Here is a 19323-nt window from a genome sequence, read left to right as displayed (position 1 = left end):
AAACAGTAATGATGAAAAGGTAAATTATACACCGTGAAAAGATGAAAAAACTTACTTAAATACAATTACGACTTACAACAATTGTGAGTAAACTTAAAACTGAACTGAAATTTTAGACTTATTTCATTTTTTGTTGTTATCTTCGTTTTTAATGAGCAAATTTCAATCCACTTTGGCCGTTTTAAGCGAGGCTATATCTACGTGATACTAATTTCGTTATCAACGAGATAAATAAATAGCAATGAATCTTTTATCAGCTGCCTTACATCAACCTTATTTGGGAGTTTTAGTTTTCGACGGATTTCTTTTAGAGTTTTAAAATCCTCTCAAAAAAAAAAAAAAAAAAAAAAAAAACTAAACTGCTTCCAAAATCATTGATTAAAATGCATGCTCTAATATCGTTCAAAGTAACTAACTCATTGCTAACGTAATATCCTAGATAGTATTTCACTGCCATTTGACAGCATGTCAATGAAAATAATCCCACTTCAAATGATTTTAAATCTATCTCATTTTTTTTCCTAGAGACATCGAGTTCTCTGCTACTTTTCAAGGCTACCACAATTTATGTTAAAAATTTAATTTATAGCTAAGTGTTTCCATATTGAACTAATTAATCCCATTTTGAGGTATTATTTACTTCTTTTGCGACACACTTCAAGTTAATGTCGCTTTGAAGCAAGAATGATAAATCGTGTTAGAAAGTAGTTTGTTTTTATTTCACTTATTTGGGCGTACAAAATAATTTCGATGGAGCTCGATCGCTACGATTATGGGCTAAAAAAGATGAAAAAAGTTTCAGAAACTGGTGAAAATGCGCCGAAAAACAATCAACATACCTCCCCACCCCCCACCCCATTTTTTTTCTCCAACATTAAGTAAAAATCTATTTCCAGTTTTTAGTTTGTGACAGCCATAAATCATCAATGCCTTCAACATTAATTTCCTTGTCTTTGACCTTTTCCTCCAAATAAATTTGGGTATTTTTAGTTTCACGTACAAAAGTTAAACACAGAACTTCAAATCACACTTTCTTTCAATATTTACATTAGTATTAAGTCTTGTTTTGAGTTTACAATAGAGCGATTCCTTACTCGGCCAAATTCAGTATCCATAGTAACAGCGGCGTTCTTGCGATTCGATCGATATCGGATATTTTTTGATGGTTCTGTCTCAGTCTACCCGACGTTCTACAAAAGGGGGGAGGCCCAATTTCATTATTACAACCCCCTTTCCTCCCATTCCCTAGACTAGCTGTCTTTACTTTAACTGTTTGAATATATTTTGAAATTATTCTATTGAATCTGTCTCTCCGCTTTAAATGGGATCTATATTGTACTGCTACTTTCTATTGAAATATTTTGAACAAATGAAAGTAGCGCTCATTGTTGTAAAAAAAATTATCGTAAAAACAAAAAAGTATTTCAAATTTTCGCTGCCTAAAGTAGTTTGGAAAGTCTCGTTATTTGTATAAATTTCGAAATATTAACAAGAATGTTTTTGGGGGAATTGAAATGTTAGTGTTTGATTTGCATACATGTAGAATGGTATCTCGGGTTTAAGAGAGTATTTATCGATAGTATCAGTATTATTTGACATGATATTTTTTTATTTGAATGAGAATGGTGATCGATCTTCGAGATTGTGGTTGATTATAATAGAGTTTTAGATTCAAAACAGGGATTAAGAAAAAAGCCATAAATTTGTTCGAATTCTTCTTTCCTTACAAAGCTCTCGCATTGTATAGCCATTGTTTTGTCTTTGGGTTTTTTTAAAAGATTTTCTCAACGATCACAGACAGCTGTTTCCGTCCATCTTTGCTAGATCTGATCTTTATACCCCAGACCACTGCGCTAGTGTTTCTACAGCAAGTTTTCATCCTACGCATTTGACCGCAAATGAAATAACGAGGAACGATGGCAGAAATATGGTCTTATATCGTGAATCATACTCGAGCAAAATCGGCTTCTTTTCAGATAACAGAATTTTTGAATATTTTTAAAAGTTTGCTATTTCGCTAATGGACTACACGCGTACGGAACATAAGGAAATCAATAATAGAATGTGGGTGGACCAATGGTTTTACACGTCATGATATCAATATTCCTTATCAATGAAATCATTTTGTAAGGACACAGTGTACACTATACGCTGTTTCTGTAGGCATCAAAAACACGACTCTCGCTTGTCCTGGCTAACGCACCATTTCCGATTAGACTAGCCGGCAAAGCAGGACGATGCAGAGGGGTTTTCTCGTTTATTTTATACCATTTTTTTGCCAACGAATTAACTAGCTTTAATTGATTCAATTCAGAATTGAGAACATGGGCTACTTAGGACATGCCAGTTTTAGGTCTGGTCAAGAAATGTTTTGAAGTAGAGGTATACATCTCGCTTATAGTGTACTTTACGTTCGACATCTAAACGTTATTCCACGAAAGGCGCGAGTAAGACCACGGAAAAACATTGCCGGTCAATCACCGAGAGATCTTACGGTGACTGAATCCGGAAGACCTTTGAAAACATGGGAAAACATGGGATTGAAAACTGGAGTGATTGTCTTATAGCAGTGTTAGTAATTCTGTTATTTTGTGTTACTCTATTACTGAATATTCTAGCTCTGCATTACACCTATAGCAAGATCCGAAAGCCGTCGAACAAAAAAATCCCACATCTTCTGGTAGGCGCTCTTTCGTTAGGTGGCTTGGGCATAGCCATTTTTGAGTATCCTCCATTTATTGCCTCGAGATTCCAAGGGGAATGGCTGAACGATTCTGGAGTTTGTAGCTTTGTTGCCTTCATAATTGTTTTGTTTGGAAACTTCACTATATGTTTGGTTGTTTTGATGAGCTTAGAACGGCTAGGCGCAATAGTCTTTCCATTCTACTACAAAGAACACGTTGATTTTCGCAAGGCTGTTATTGTACTCGTTCTAGTGATAATTTACTCTATACTACTAGCAAGTTTGCCCATATTTTTGGATCGAATCCGACTTAATGTCTCTACCGGTGTTTGTACATACGCCGTGGACACTCACAACACCAACACGAGGATAATAGTGGCTGTGATGGTCTCTCACTACATCGCCTCTATAGTCTTGATGTTCATATCAAACTTGGTCGTTGTAAGAACTGTAAGTAAGCTTGATAAAAACACGATGTCGGATGAATATTCAAGTCGAAGTGGAGAGAGAAAGCATCATGGGGGCAATGCCTGCTTAAACTTCGCGAAAATGGTTGGCGTTCTGGCGTTTTGCTACACAGTTTGTTGGACAGTTATTTTGGTAAGTAGTTGAAGTTTATGTATGTAAGTATGTGCGTGTGTCTGTTGTATATATATATGTATATATGTATTGACTATCGACAGACAGACAATGCCAACAAGCGGGAGAGCTAGAGATCGGTGATAAATTCAATCTCATGTATTGGCTTTAACTCTCGTAGTATTTTGCTGTTTGAAGCGTGAATATTAATATTTTTTCCCCTAAACTTGTAATAACCGTGAAAAGGAAGTCAGGATGTTGTGAAAATCATTGCAACAAATTTCAAAAATTATTTTCTTCATCGATTCATTAAATCTGGAAACGAAACCTCAGACTTCAAGCATGAAATATTTAGAATCCAGAGATAATAACTGCCTCTTGGGGGCTTAGTACAGCACTTTTACTATAACCGGGTAGATATTCCGACTAAAAGCACTTTACTTCTGATTGTCAGATATCCATCCTCACTAAAATAAGAAAATTTCGCTTAGATTCCCGCGCGAAAACAATCTTTTAATATTGCCTTCTTCATGACTTTTTTTTTATAAACCGCCGTACAATTAAGAAATTTCAAGAGTTGGGTTTTCCAATGATTCGTGGTACAGTATTGGTTTCAAATATCAGACTCACATGTGAAAAAAAAAAAAAAAATGTAAAGCAATTATTTTCCCGGAAGAAATTTTTACAATATTTTTTCTTTATTGTCTCAGAATATTATTTTCAATTTGAATAGCTTTCGGAAATAATTCAAAATTTCAAATTTCCATCAAATTGATGATTCGGATATTGGAAAAAAGTTTATCTTTTATTGCAACTCTTTTTATTATACACTGAATACTGTACAAAAAAAAAAAAAATTTTGGCGACTGGTTTGTGTTCTGATAAATTTGAGTTTAAATGTGACGCGACCTTGATAAAATTGCCAATAACAATTTCCGAGTTTTAAAATCGAGATGATTTTTTAGAGCTTCGATGACAAAGGCATCAGAACAATTATTTTTGTAATTGCTTCCCCCAAGTAAGAAAAAAAACCCCAATATTTGTACAAATCATGCCACTTGTTTGGGCTAAAGTAGAAAAATATTGATGAAATTCGCTTGATTTGTACTCCTTTTATGCCGGAAATGTAAAAACATCAATCAAACACTACCACAAAAATACGATTTTTCTCGTGATAAATTATGTAATTATTCTTGGTGAAATATGTGGGATTTTAATGTCAGCAGCCTTAATTTGAATTATTGTGAGCCTGCCAATAATATGATGTATACTATATTCTTGTCATTTGTCTTTGAAGTCGAATCTTCCTTGCGGTTTTCAAGTTTATTTTTATTCCTTTACAGCTTATTTAGCCACGGATTTTAGTTCAAAAATCCTAAATTTTGCATTCCATAAAACTTTTATGATTTTAGCACTAGATTTTAACCACAACTTAGAATTGTTGGTTTAGTAATGATCATGACTTTATTGTCTCTGACCGCGACTTTACGGCTTTCAATTATTTTTCGAATATCCGAAAAGAAATTCATGAAAGATCTTAGAGACTTTAGTATTGTCTTAGAGTTAATCCTATCCGTCCGTCTTAAAGTTTTTAGTCAGCTGGATTATTTTTTTTCTCTGTTATAATTCATCGGATCTTAACTGCCAGAGAAGTACATAAAATTTCCCTCGTAAAAATGAAAAAGAATTCATTATATCCGCGCATAAGTTGTACGTCGAGATCAGAGTCGGGAAACGAAATGAGATGGATTCTAGGAGACATGGGAAGGAAGTATTAGGAAATATGAAGTGATTAAGAACATTCCAACATGGTAGGACCGGAGATAGACAGATGGACAGACAGACAGACAGACAGAGCCTTAGAATGAGAGAAAAAGATTGAAGGACCGTTTGAATGAGAGGATGAAAGACAGACAGACAGAGCGTTCGAATGAGGGAGAAAAGACAGACAGACAGACACCACAGGTAAGACAGATCATGCAAGGTTCTAATAGAGAATTCACTGATAAACAGTCGTTCTGATGAAATGATGAAAAACCTACTTTGGCACTTACGTAGAATACTAAGACGGAAGAAATTATGAAGGAAAGGATGGAAGAAAGAAAGAAAGAAAGTGACGAACAAAAACGACTGAACATGTCCAACATTAAAATAACTGCAAACGACTCGGAATCAAAGATTAAATCAATCTTTTCTACTCTCAGTAAAAGGCCATCCAGATTCCTACATTAAAATCTTTTACTGGTAGATCACAGACAAGATAGTCATATCAAAACCATTCTTGCTCTCGACTCGATATGATCACTTGACGTTCAAATCTCATATATTAAGCATCGCGATGGAAAGCCAAGTTAAACGATAGTACTTATTGATGATGGAGACAAAATCAAAGAAGGCTTTTAGTTTCTCCAGTATTCTTACTCTATCTAAAAGTACTCAAAATCGTTTTAATATTGGAGGTCATTAGGATCTTGAGATCTTTTTCGTGCTTCTTAAGGTGTACGCAAACACTTGGTTCCAAGATGGCGGTTGTCTTTGAACCCTGAATGATCACCCGGGTAACATAGTAGTGCCTTGCCAAAATGTTAGTTATGTCTTGATAATCATTTTAGTATAAAATACAAGCATGACTGGGGTACCCTTATATTAGCTTAATATTAGTCATTAGACTCTCCCATGTGTGGACAACAGGGCTTATTCCACTCGTGGGATGGAGATCGAGGCGCCTTAGGGTAGTTTATAACATGAGGATAGCAGATGATATGCTGGTAACGGCAATGATATATATACATAATTCCTGATCCTTTCGTAAAATAGGATTATCGCTCTCGTAGTTTTAGCGCGTATCAAGTCTATGTATATGTACTTTTTGCGTATAGCCTTTTAGCCGGTTAAGAGGCTCCGTTCTTGAGACGTGTTCTGATTCAGTCGCTGAATATTCCATCGAGTCATCTAGGTAAATTATAACGAGAGTCTTTTAGAAGCCAAAACCAGGCTAAACCAACATGTTTGACCTGTTGAAGCCAATACATCTCTTTTCGTAGGAATTACAGAAGATTTGCCTATGCCCCCTCCCTCAATCTCTCTCTCTCTCTCTCTCTCTCTCTCTCTCTCTCTCCTTCATTCTCATTTCCGCTCTTTGATTTAGTATGGGAATAGTGCATAGATTCTACGAGAAACGAGAAAAGAAATCAGCCCAAGGCTAACGGCGGCGGCTTTTTTGATTCCCGAACTCTATCGGCACAATCTTTCTAATATGTGTTATATCGCTTTAACCACTCACTTTAAATAAAAACCTTTATATACTACCATCTATATGTTGTTTAGACGGCTTGAGAATACAATCGGTATTTAGGGCGGAGAGAAAAATTGATGAAGAATAGTGTTTTCATGTTTGTTATATATTTCAATTATCTGTTAGAAAAAAAAGCATTAAATCTGGAAATTACTGCTATTATTAATAGAATTGTTAGAGTCTGGGGGTAATAGTCAATGCTTTTAACTCAGTAGTTTAGTAAAATTGTAGAAGTGTTGGCGACAGTGCTGAAGGGATTCTATAATAATAGTCTTACCCGGGTTTGATATCCCGCCCTCGGCATTGCTTAATTGTTGATTGGTTCTCTTCCTGTGCTTCGAGGGTTTTTTGCCGGGTAGTCTCCGGTTTCCCTCTCTCCCTCCCTCAACTTCTAAATACATCTTGATTCAGTCGAATAAGTACTCTGTAGAACCAGTAAATCCTATTTATTTGTTCATTTATTTGAAAGAATTCTATTCAATAGATGAACGTGTGTATTTTAGGATGGAAATACTGTAGATCTATTTGATGCACTTGGCTCTAACTGAATTAAGAAAAAATTTTTGAACAAAACGATTTCAAGATCAAAATCTACACCAAAAATTAAAATCATTAGGAAAAGCATAACACTGTTTTATCGATATTTTTTTTTAGGTTTCAATCTCATTTCCATCGGATTTGCTTAAAGTATTTTGGTCTTATCGCAGTTATAAAGAAGAAGAAAAATCAGAGTCGCTTGTTTGTCGACGAGAAATTAAGAAAAATATTTTATCGGTAGAAAACATTCAAAACCCACGAGAGATTACAAGATCACAACTTGTCAAAATTTTAGGGATTTGTTTTGTTATTTTGAAGTTGATAAAGGGATGAGAGAAGATTAGAATCTAAAGATAAGACTGAAGTGTTTGGAGCGAACACTAGCTTGACTTATAGTCCATTTGCGTGTTTATAGATAATTCTTTTTGATGAGCTGTAATTGGAGGAAAAATTTGTGAATGAGAATAAGCGTTAATACGATTGAAGGACTATATATCTCTCTTCTCTCTTTATCCTTGCATCCGTCCTATTCCATCTATCCATCCATCCATCCATCCATCCATCCATCCATCCATCCATCCATCCATCCATCCATCCAATCCTTTTTTCATTTTTCATAATTTTCATCCATTCAACCGTCCATACCTTTTTTATTCATCCATCCAAACATCTAACAATTTCCTCTCAAAGCTCTGCTTCACTTCGGTGGAAATTTTCTTCTCAACCCAACAATACCACAGTCTCAGTACAAATTATGGTCATCTGTTTTATGCTGTTTTCGTGCGTTCTTTGCTCCCACGAGAAAAACTAATGCATCGTAATAATTCATCTTTCCTGGCTTTGTTTTGCTCAACATTGATAAATATTCCCACGCATCGCAGTTAAAACCAATTGCCAAAGATTTCTCATGTAAAATAGAAATGTAGAGGAAACAGTGGCTTTTAAAAGCGAGCAACAAGCTGCCATTAAAACCAAGCAAAATAGACTTAATCATTTATTTTTCTTTTCAAACTTCAAAATTATTACGAAGTTTTGATTCTATATTGTCTTTTTTGTTTTTATGCTTTTTTAAGATTTTCATTATGACAAAGAGAAATAACCACGTTTTCTATTTTTTTCCATGATAAATTTTCTCCGTTGATCACGTTTTTGGTCTTAGTGATGATTCGTAATTAAAGCACGTTTCAGGGATGGCAAGTCTCTTTTAATCTCGCTCATTTCTCTTCCGGCTTTTTTCCTCTTTCTAACATAATAACTTTCTCTCCCTTTCTTTGGTTCGTTTTCTCTTTTCCTTTTCAATTCTATATTCTTTGCTTTCCTCTCGTTTTTTCTTAAAGATTCTCTTATTTTCTTTATCTTTTTACTTCATGATTCATTCTCATGACAAGAGGGTTTAGCTATTGTTCTTTGAACAAACTTACCCCCTACAATAACAAACAGATCCTCAAAAGCCTGCAATCTTTTTTCTCACAAAAACAGACTTTTTAATTAAAAAATAAAAATAAATTGTGATGTTTGTTCTTAATCAAACATGTATTTATTTGGTTTTTTTTTCGTTCGTTCGACGAACTAAAACGCCGGGGCTTGTTTGGTGAAGCGACATAGAGTCGCACTAAATCTCCATTTAAATTGAAAAAATGTCCACCTTTTATACAGCTAATTATTGAAGATGAAAAGAAATTTTGCATTTAGCTGTCCTAGCTTAGAAAAGCGAAATAAATTCACTTAAAATTCTCTTGTGGGAGATTAAATTTTTAATGTAGGTTGGTGAAGCCTGATTTTCGACAGACACGAGTATCATAGCCAGAATATTCGCGTGAAATATCGACACATGAAAAAAGGCGGTCAGATAATTGAGATATCGTGTCGGGAATTTAATTCATTAGGGGAATGAAGACATCACTTGAAGATGGTGATTATACTAGTCGGTTTTGCCAATTACAATCATTATGAGGGCTAATTCATGGTCACGCGCGATTGAAAAATGGAATAACAAGAAAATAGGACAAATATGCCATAACTAGAGTTTTAGAAGGAAAGAATTTCTTTAGACGTATTTGCTCACTATCAATAAGAGCATCCATCTCCCATACTGGGTCTGTGAGAAGGCATATTCCCAGATCAGGAGCCCATTACTAGGAGCATCCATCTCCCATACTGGGTCTGTGAGAAGGCATATTCCCAGATCAGGAGCCCATTACTAGGAGCATCCATCTCCCATACTGGGTCTGTGAGAAGGCATATTCCCAGATCAGGAGCCCATTACTAGGAGCATCCATCTCCCATACTGGGTCTGTGAGAAGGCATATTCCCAGATCAGGAGCCCATTACTAGGAGCATCCATCTCTCATACTGGGTCTGTGAGAAGGCATATTCCCAGATCAGGAGCCCATTACTAGGAGCATCCATCTCTCATACTGGGTCTGTGAGATGGCATATTCCTAGATCAGGAGCTCATTACTAGGAGCATCCATCTCCCATACTGGGTCTGTGAGATGGCATATTCCTAGATCAGGAGCTCATTACTAGGAGCATCCATCTCCCATACTGGGTCTGTGAGATGGCATATTCCTAGATCAGGATCCCATTACTAGTAGCATCCATCTCCCATACTGGGTCTGTGAGATGGCATATTCCTAGATCAGGAGCTCATTACTAGGAGCATCCATTTCCCATACTGGGTCTGTGAAAAGGCATATTCCCAGATCAGAAGCTCATTACTAGAAGAATCAGTCTCCCAATGGATTTTTAAACTTTTTCCCTTAGATTTGGAGCGGATGTTTTTTTTCATATTGTGAGTGGGCGTATCACCATCAAGGAATGCGAATTAAATACATTCCGGTTAACTTAAACCATTTTGGTTTACTCCGAGTACTCACTTATGCATCTTAAAGGATTTACTCCAATACTTTGTCATTAATCCTTCTCGCCAGAGGAAACCACAAGGCTTAGAGATTTGGAATCTATTGAATTTATCTACTTATAGATAATTTAATTTTTTTTGATGCGCCGCTTTCTCTTTAGCGCCCACATCCTGTTCTTAATTGTTGCATTTATTTTTCTTTTAACTTCACATCTTACGAAAATGTTCGCTTTTTGCCTTTCCTTACTCATTATAAGTTCATTTCATTTCAATTCAATTTATTTTAGTTTCCGTACGTAATTCCCATACGAATAGATATATTTTAATTTGGGCGTAATGTTTATTAATTCAGCCCACGTCTCATAATCCTAGGAAAGTTTCTTTGTTTTAAGTCGCTTCCATACCGGATTACTAGTAAATAAAGGAACGATGCTAAAGGGAATGACATGTGGTCTGACGGAAATGGGCGGTTTGGTTAAAATGATGATTGAAAGCTATCTTGCGGTACAAAAGAAATTATTTATAGATTTTCATATCAAATATTATAAGTTGTTTAGGGTTGACGATTGTTAAAGTCTTTTTCCCTTTCTTCCTTTCTTCCTTTCTTCCTTTCTTCCTTTCTTCCTTTCTTCCTTTCTTCCTTGCTTGCCTGCTTGCCTGCTTGCCTGCTTGCCTGCTTGCTTGCTTGCTTGCTTGCTTGCTTGCCTGCTTGCCTGCTTGCCTGCTTGCCTGCTTGCCTGCTTGCCTGCTTGCCTGCTTGCCTGCTTGCCTGCTTGCCTGCTTGCCTGCTTGCCTGCTTGCCTGCTTGCCTGCTTGCCTGCTTGCCTGCTTGCCTGCTTGCCTGCTTGCCTGCTTGCCTGCTTGCCTGCTTGCCTGCTTGCCTGCTTGCCTGCTTGCCTGCTTGCCTGCTTGCCTGCTTGCCTGCTTGCCTGCTTGCCTGCTTGCCTGCTTGCCTGCTTGCCTGCTTGCCTGCTTGCCTGCTTGCCTGCTTGCCTGCTTGCCTGCTTGCCTGCTTGCCTGCTTGCCTGCTTGCCTGCTTGCCTGCTTGCCTGCTTGCCTGCTTGCCTGCTTGCCTGCTTGCCTGCTTGCCTGCTTGCCTGCTTGCCTGCTTGCCTGCTTGCCTGCTTGCCTGCTTGCCTGCTTGCCTGCTTGCCTGCTTGCCTGCTTGCCTGCTTGCATCCTTGCTTGCCTGCTTGCTTGCTTGCCTGCTTGCATCCTTGCTTGCCTGCTTGCATCCTTGCCTGCCTGCTTGCTTGCTTGCATCCTTCCTTCCTTTCTTCCTTTCTTCCTTTCTTCCTTTCTTCCTTTCTTCCTTTAGAGCAGTTTATTTTAATGAATTGTATTCATTTTCCCCAGATGCGCATTTTACTTTTATACGTGTACGGCTGGAGTAACTACTACTACGATCAAGTAGTTATTGTCCTCACAACATTTGATCCTCTCATAAACCACTGCGTCTGTCTATGGATCATGAGAAAATACCGCGACGGTTATGCTAGTTCAATGGGCAGTCTAGTATCTTGCTTTAAGATCTCTGATGATGGTATATGGGCGACTACAATCACTAGATTGAGCTCCATGTCTCGACGGTCGACATATTCAAGAGCGTCGACACGGTCTTCTTCCAGACAGCCATCAAAACGTAAGAAATCTTTTATCGTGAGCTCTTATTGCTAAGGTTATCATTGGTTATGATCTATCGCAGGATTTAGGATTTTTTTGGGGGGAGGGGAGGGGGTAAACATTCACACTAATACAACATAAGAATAAAAGTAATGATAATTAAAAAGATACTAAAGGGGAAAGATTGAAACAACAACAACAACAACAAAAAATCACGAAAGCTATGGTGAGGGTCACACAACAGAGCGAGGCTTCAAATTAAGTGTGCCTTGATCAGCTATATATTGACAGGTATCAGAGGGATTACGCAAAAAGAGAGTAGCAATTACTAGTAACAAGATCACGGCCATAAAATATTGTGCAAATGTGGCTCCAGTTTAAGGCGGGAAAAAGAGACGCGTCCGCGTTGGCTTGCATAAATAGCAATACGCTTGCGCTCCCATTTGATCGCTGTTTCCAGTTAGAATTTTAAACATTTAAAAAATCGTTTTGAATAAATGAAACGACAAAAATTAAGTGATGCATGATAAAAAAAAGGTGGGATAGGATTAGAAACCACGAACTCGGACATCTATATGATTATAAATACATGAAATGACAAGAAGTGAAAGAGAAGGAAACTCGTAAAAAATCTAATAACTGTTGTCATAAATTGTTGTTCAGCTTACGTCTACAAGCAAGTGCCTCAAAATATAGAAGCCAATCGACCACCCGATCTTCTTCCAGATATCGAGGATCAACAAAAACAATTTCCTGTACTGAATCCAGAAAAAGAAGACAAAACGAGCGAGAAACGAGTTCTAGATAAAAGAATATATTCTGATACGAATAAAGAGTGGTCAGAGTTGATTAAAGAACTCAATGCAGAAAAAAATGAAAAATCACCTAGAGTTTCGTCAGAATTTCAGCGTAGCAAAATTGAAGCTATTATGGAAGTGCCTCAAGAAGGTGTTTCGAAGCATTATAAAACAAAGTCTAAATGGTTGGAAATTATTCAGAAACATAAAGCAAAAAACCAGGGTGATTTAGAAAAAGGAAAGGTTGATATACTAGAGGAGAGGTCTGCAGGCTTTGATGTAACTGCTGGCGGATCTCTGCAGGTTGGTGCTCAACAATATGCGTTGAAAAAGAAAGACAATCTTCCTGAACTTTTGCAGGAAATTAAGAGAGAAACAAAGAGTGCCAGGCCTGAGTTGCTGGGGTGCGTCGAGCCTGGGACGTCAAGAGATAATGATATCAACCCAATACCTGAACTTTTGCAAGACATTAAATCAAATGATGAAGAAACAACGAAAACGCAGAATAGACGTTCATCTGGAGATAAAGAATCTGAGCAAAAGGATGCATCAAGTAGTGAGCCAAAAGCAGAAGAAGATGAACAAGGTCCTGATGCGCAAAAGGAAAATCAAGACAAGGAAGAGAATTCCCAAGATTAATGGAATTTTGGTATAAGTTATTTTAAGTGCGCAAAATTACCAAAGGCTTTTCGATGTTTTTCCCTGATGTAACTTTATCAAGGGAACAAGATTTTTCCGCAGCTAGTACGTTAATAATAATAAATGCATCCGACTGTGAGATGGTCGTGACCAGGGCAAAGGGCTGATCAAAGAAAATGAGAAATGCCGAATGTATTTTCATAAAATTAATGATACAGGTGACGTCATCTGCTAGTTAAAATAATGACGTATTGAAGATATATGTATATAGTGACAGACATAAACAAAGGAAGTAAGGCCGAATCTTGAGCTGTTTCTGACGTCAAGACCAATGATTTCTGACGTCATAAGCTGGATCAATCATAGGCGAAGATGACGTAATCTACTTGACAAGCTACAACGACCATAGCAACTAGAGATGATTTATTTTGGTAAATACCAAAATAATTTCCAACCCAAGTGTCACGCAAGGCGATGTAGAGAAAAGAAGAGTGTGTTGCGTGACAAGACTACCGCAAACGACTGAATGCATGAGAGAAGTTGACTGGGATGCTGTACATTTTTTAGTCAATTTCGGACGAGGATAATGAATCATACCTCGGCGTAGAAGAAGACGGCATCCTGCCATGCGAAAAAATCAAATATTGACAATTTTTGTCCCCTCGAATGGTAAGTATACAGGAATCTGGAATTGATAGGTTCTTTGATATGTTCACATCGAAGATGCACAAAACGAATCAAGGCCTAGACAAACACAAATAGTGGCGCAAATTATATTATATAGAATAAAATAACTAATCATAAAGATGATAACAATGCAGCTAATAATAATAATGACAGTGATGGTGATGAATGATTGTGATGATGATAATAATGGTTGATATTTAATAATTATGATTTGGTAAATGATAATGATAACAATCATAATGGCTATGCTAATAATAATAATAATAATAATAATAATAATTATACAGCTTCTCATTAATCCCATATAGGTAACTGTCCAATTATTTTCTTAATTGGACAGGTCTTGTTGATATGGGATTAATTAGGCATCTATATAATTAATAGGTAATGGGATTTCATGCTCACCAATCAAGAAATAATTAGACTCGAAAAATTCCTCTGACTACCAAATTGGACTCAGCCTACGGCCTCATCCAATTTTGTCAGTCCTCGGAATTTTCCTCGTCCAATTATGGAGTCCTATTACATCTACTAATAGTAATATGATAATAATAATAATAATAATAATAATAATAATAATAATGCTAATTAATGCATAATACTAATATGAAAATAATGCGTATATTGATCCTTTGCTACCCAGATATTTATTGATTAATAACGATCAATTATTAATAGATAATATTACGATAACCAAAGTATTTTTGTTTGTCTAGGCCTCTAGATTTATAGTTAGATTATTTACAAACAATTCTATAAAAACACTTATTATCATTTTGCATCAAAAGTCACATATCTGTTACTGGATGGCAAAAAGGGCTTCCTTTATTTAAAGAGCTTTTGCTGGATTACTAATGTGATACATGTATTCAAAACCTTTATCAAAATCCTTTTTTTTCCCTTACAAGATACTTTCCATTTCAAGATACCAAGCATTTTAAAGTTTGTTTGCCATCCAGCAGAGCCTTCCCCAAGGGACCTTGGGCTGAATTGATTCGTTATCAAAGTTATATATCAGAACGTGACTGTTTGTTGCAAAGGGCCTATTTAAAGCCCCGTTTACACTTGCGATTTTTGCGGAGATTTTTGCGGCGATTTTTGCTGCGATTTTTTTGCGATTTTGTCCATAATAAATGATGGTAAAGAATTTACTTGTAAAGTTTTTATCAGGATACCAAGATTTTCCTAGACGAATGTCTCTTTTGAAGGATGAGACAAAAGATTTCATATTTCCAAAATATGCCACAAAAATCGCCGCAAAAATCGCCAGTGTAAACGGGGCTTTACGATTTCCTCTTTGGAAAACTTCTAGTATGATTGCGGGATAATGCGCACGAGAATTAATCTAAATAGCGGGAGATATGGCTTAAATAAACGTGCATTTTAAATCTAAATGGGACTGCTATCGGGAAAAAGTCTACTTTACACGAAGATTTCACTCAAAATTATTCAATTCGTAAATATCTAATAATTCAAAGGGTTTTTCTCCCAGAATGAATGCCTAATTTTTTAATATTCCCAAATCATAGAAAATCAAGTTAAAATTGTATATACATTTTAGTAGAATTAAGTTTTATTTTTGTACTTTCTCAACGATCAGTAATTGAATCATTTAAGAGAAAGTTTCTGGAGTCGGAAGAGAAAATGTACAGAGTAAAACAGGAGAGCGCATTGATAGACGATGAGTTGCGCGCTTAGGCTGACCGTGGTTTTTCATTCTTCTGTCTTTGCTCAGTGATCAGAAGAAGTACGTGTTGATAATTAAAGGTTGTGTAGCAGTAAGCACTCGCCTCCCACCTCTGGGTTTTCGGGTTTGATTCCTGGAATCACCATCACATGTGAGTAGAGTTTGTTAGGTCTCTCCCTTGATTCAATCCGCGGCAAAATGTAACGTGCAGTCCAGAGGATTTGAGGGTGTGAAGGTTTCAAACTACGTGCAAAATCTGTGTTAAGTGTGCCTAACAGTACAGTGCGCTCTCCTTGGTTTAACTATAATTGGTTATTTTACTGGACTGGTCCAAACTAGATTATCAAGCGCACAGTCCAAAACAATGGGGTGGACAGACAGACCATCCCATTACTCTGGATAATCGAGCGCGTCTTTGAAAACTCCCGAGGAGGTTCATATTTCTAGCAATTGAATGTAGAACACATGCGCAATATACATTTTTATAGCCAGAAGAGAGAATGGAAGAATAGAAGTGAGAATGTTAGTGCAATTTTTGTATGACTGTGAAAAATTCACGGCACGAACACGGCCATGACATGGCAAGGGATATGTCAGACCAATCACATTGTACGAGAATTTACTCACCACCCAACACACGGCGGGGACACGGTCACGCCAAGTTCACGGCAATGCCAGACCAATCACATTGCGCGTGAAAAAAAATCAGTCAATTAAAATTCTAGAAAGCATCACGGTCACGGCACGTCACGCTTACGGCATGCACTGAGCTTTTCACAGCCATACGAAAACTGCTCTAGGGTTAGCGTATTGGATGTGAAGCTATAAAGGTGCAGGGGGTAGACACCCCCTAACCGAATACGGACTTAGAACACCATACACGCCCAGCGTCAAGGTTGTATATGAGGCCCACACACATGGCCTGATATCTTCCAGTCGTAGATTCCAACTAGATGATATTCAAAGGACTACTTTTGGTGCACGAAAATTAGAGTTTTTGCAGGATCACGCGACAACGTTAGATGGCATCCAGAACAATGGAATCCCTTTACATCGAGGAATCGAATTGTTCTCGTGGAAAACAATTGCATCGTTTCTACCATCCAACTGGCCGCAATAATAAAACGCGCCAAACCTCTACAGAAAGCTAATTTAGCAACTTGAACGACGCAATTTTAAGCTCTATAAACGTTAGTACAGCTATCCATGCATGGACCATCTTCAAAGTTGATGTCCTAAGTTGATGTCGTTGACTACGAGAGAAACTAAGAATATAAACTCGATGAGGAGGCCATTCATGAAGAAAAGGCGCGCGAATGAGAAATGTTTTTGTGTTTTCACTATATTCATGTAAAATAATATGTGTAATATGTACCTTTAATGCGTCCGTCATCGGGTCTGAAGACAAAAACGTTTGCGCAATCAGTGCCGATCAGTCCAGTAAGATATCGAATTAGTTTTACAATAATTTAATGCAGATAATTTATTATACTTAATGTTATCTTGTTAAGATGGTGTGACAAAATTGAAGTAAATGGGGTCGGGTAGGTAGGGGAATTTTAACAAGTGAATTATTTGATATCTTATATTCATTAATTTCGATATCCTTAAAGTGCCTATAACCTTTATAGGATTATGATAAATTTTGATTTTCTGTGTGTTGGAGATGAATAAACAAAAAAATTTCCAATTGACTAAATATTCTCGGAGATATAACGCCCTAAAGCACGCAGTTTTGCCACGCCCCATCGATTTGGACGGGATAAATGGAAACTGGGACCGAGCAGAGTCTCGCTGAGTGGTAACGTCACAACAAGAACGAATGTTTTGATAAGCAAAGATTCTTACTAGTTCTTCGGTCAGAATATGAGAAAATACCGACTAGATGTGTTGTTGCTGGGTGCTCAAATACCCCAGATTTTACGAAAGGTATATACTTCCGAGTCGTTCTTGTTGTGACGTCATTCGACGCCAACTACGTACCAGACCTCGCGATACCGTCCAAATCAATGGGGCGTGGCAAAACTGCGTACTTTAGGGCGTTATATCTCCGAGTATATTTAGTCAATCGAAATTTTTTTTTTGTCTTTTCATCTCCAACACATGCACAGAAAATCAAAATTGATCATAATCCTATAAAGGTTATAGGCACTTAGGCACTGTCTACTTACCTTTGTAGACATATGATAATGGCGGCAACGATTCTATTTGTCTTAGAACGATTTTTGTATGAGTGGAAAGTGGATAGTACGGTTAGGGTAAACGTTTGGAGTCTCTAGATCTTGAGTGTGTCACACCTCCACTCAAACCAAGTCTGCTCTAAGACGCGAGTTAGCACGCGCGACGCTGGTATGGAAAATGTCCTACCAATTAAAAAAAAAAAATTCTTATCAAAGTCCCCATAATTTATTAGCAACAACGTTCATGTTTGCACTGTTGCTAGGCAACATTGGATATGAAACGTATTACGCATGGCCGGGAGATCAAAAAGGGGGAGGGGGAGGGGTAGGGGGAATTCCTTTCGTTTCATTTCATCGGAAAGAAATCGTTTCATGCATGTCGACAAGTTTTCGGTGCTTTCTCGTATTTTCCGAATGTGCGCAATACGTTTTACGAAGTCCTATTTGGGACAACATTCAATTAATATTGAACACAAATTATTGCTATCAACAAAGCACATTAAACCAAATAATTGTAAATAATACAAGCAAAGCTTGAAAATATTTAATGGTGAATCAAATAATCCTTCATATGCAGCTCCTGGTTAAGAGGGAGCTTTGAATTTATCAACCATTATTTGTTGGTTACACGAGAATAAATTCGGTTTATTTTCCAATAAATTAACATTTATGTATCGCGGAGTTAGTTGTAATGTTGGGAAAGAAGTGTATTAAAGGCTTATTAACATGGATATATATTTATTGCAATGAAATATTTATGAACTTTAAAGTCGTAGACATGAGTAAGCCATTGGTTAATACAAGAAATCATTTTGTCTGACTGCGCATCGAGTGCATATTTCGAAGGAAAATTTAAGATTATCCTATATCTTTATAGTCATAAAATGTTCAAAATTCTTCGACGTATCTGATGAGCCTACGAATATCCTGCACTTGCTTTTTGCCAAAGTCCAATGCTTTTCAGCAGTGTAACTGTATAATTGCGCAAATCTTAGACCCCTTCCACACGTATCCGGAAATTTTTTTATCCGGACACGTGTTAGCCTCCTTCGCAGCCGTTCTTAGGGTCGTCACGCGGGGAGGGAAACGTTGCGTGACGACCCTAAGAACGGCTGCGAAGGAGGCTAGACACGTGTGGACGCAACCCGTATCCGCAAATTAACAAATAGACATCAGTTTTTGATGTGTCTGTCCTCTTATTGACGATAAATTGAGTCAACACATTGTCAAAATAGTGTGGATCCACGAGGCGTAGCCGATATATCCAATATATCTCAATAGCATCTTAATGTAGGGATGAGAATATGTGGACCGCGTAGCACTTAGCATCTTAATGTAGGAAAATTTGTCGTAAATATCTGTAACGGTCCACAGAGTCACCTATAAACACATGATGTATACAGGACTTTGAAAAACCTTTGCCGCTGACCGGCTTCACATGACTTCAACCAGTGCCATGATCCAAAAAATTTTAAAAAAATTCTTTGCATTTTTTTTGCAAAATTTCGGAATAGAATCACCAGTTATTTATAATAAAATACAAATCATAGCATAAAAGCTGCAAATTCGGCGTAAAAAAGCGTCTACGTTCCGTACAATTCAGCCAATCGAAGTCCAGTCCATTCCACCTACGTCCGGTTCCGGATTTTCCAAAATTAAAAAATACTCAAAATTCAGGCATTTAGAAGAGGAAAACAGGTTTTAGAAGTTGGGCATGTTTTTGTTATATTTTAAGATTATCCATGGCTATTCA

General features: G+C 37.1%; 1 protein-coding gene across 1 annotated transcript; it reads left to right on the top strand.

Moving 5' to 3' along the window:
- Nucleotides 1–1796: 1796 nt before the first annotated feature.
- On the top strand, nucleotides 1797–17902 carry LOC116294038 (uncharacterized). Its single transcript, XM_031701562.2, has 3 exons — nucleotides 1797–3283; nucleotides 11314–11599; nucleotides 12244–17902. The coding sequence occupies exons 1-3, from the start codon at nucleotides 2525–2527 to the stop codon at nucleotides 13014–13016; spliced, it is 1818 nt and encodes a 605-aa protein (XP_031557422.1). The 5' UTR covers nucleotides 1797–2524; the 3' UTR covers nucleotides 13017–17902.
- The last annotated feature ends 1421 nt before the right edge of the window (nucleotides 17903–19323 follow it).

Source organism: Actinia tenebrosa, unplaced genomic scaffold, assembly GCF_029948245.1.
Source record: "Actinia tenebrosa isolate PJP-AT-01 unplaced genomic scaffold, QUT_ActTen_1.0 PGA_scaffold1__47_contigs__length_23844297, whole genome shotgun sequence".
Classification (NCBI taxonomy): domain Eukaryota; kingdom Metazoa; phylum Cnidaria; class Anthozoa; order Actiniaria; family Actiniidae; genus Actinia; species Actinia tenebrosa.
This window is presented reverse-complemented; position numbering and strand designations above follow the sequence as displayed.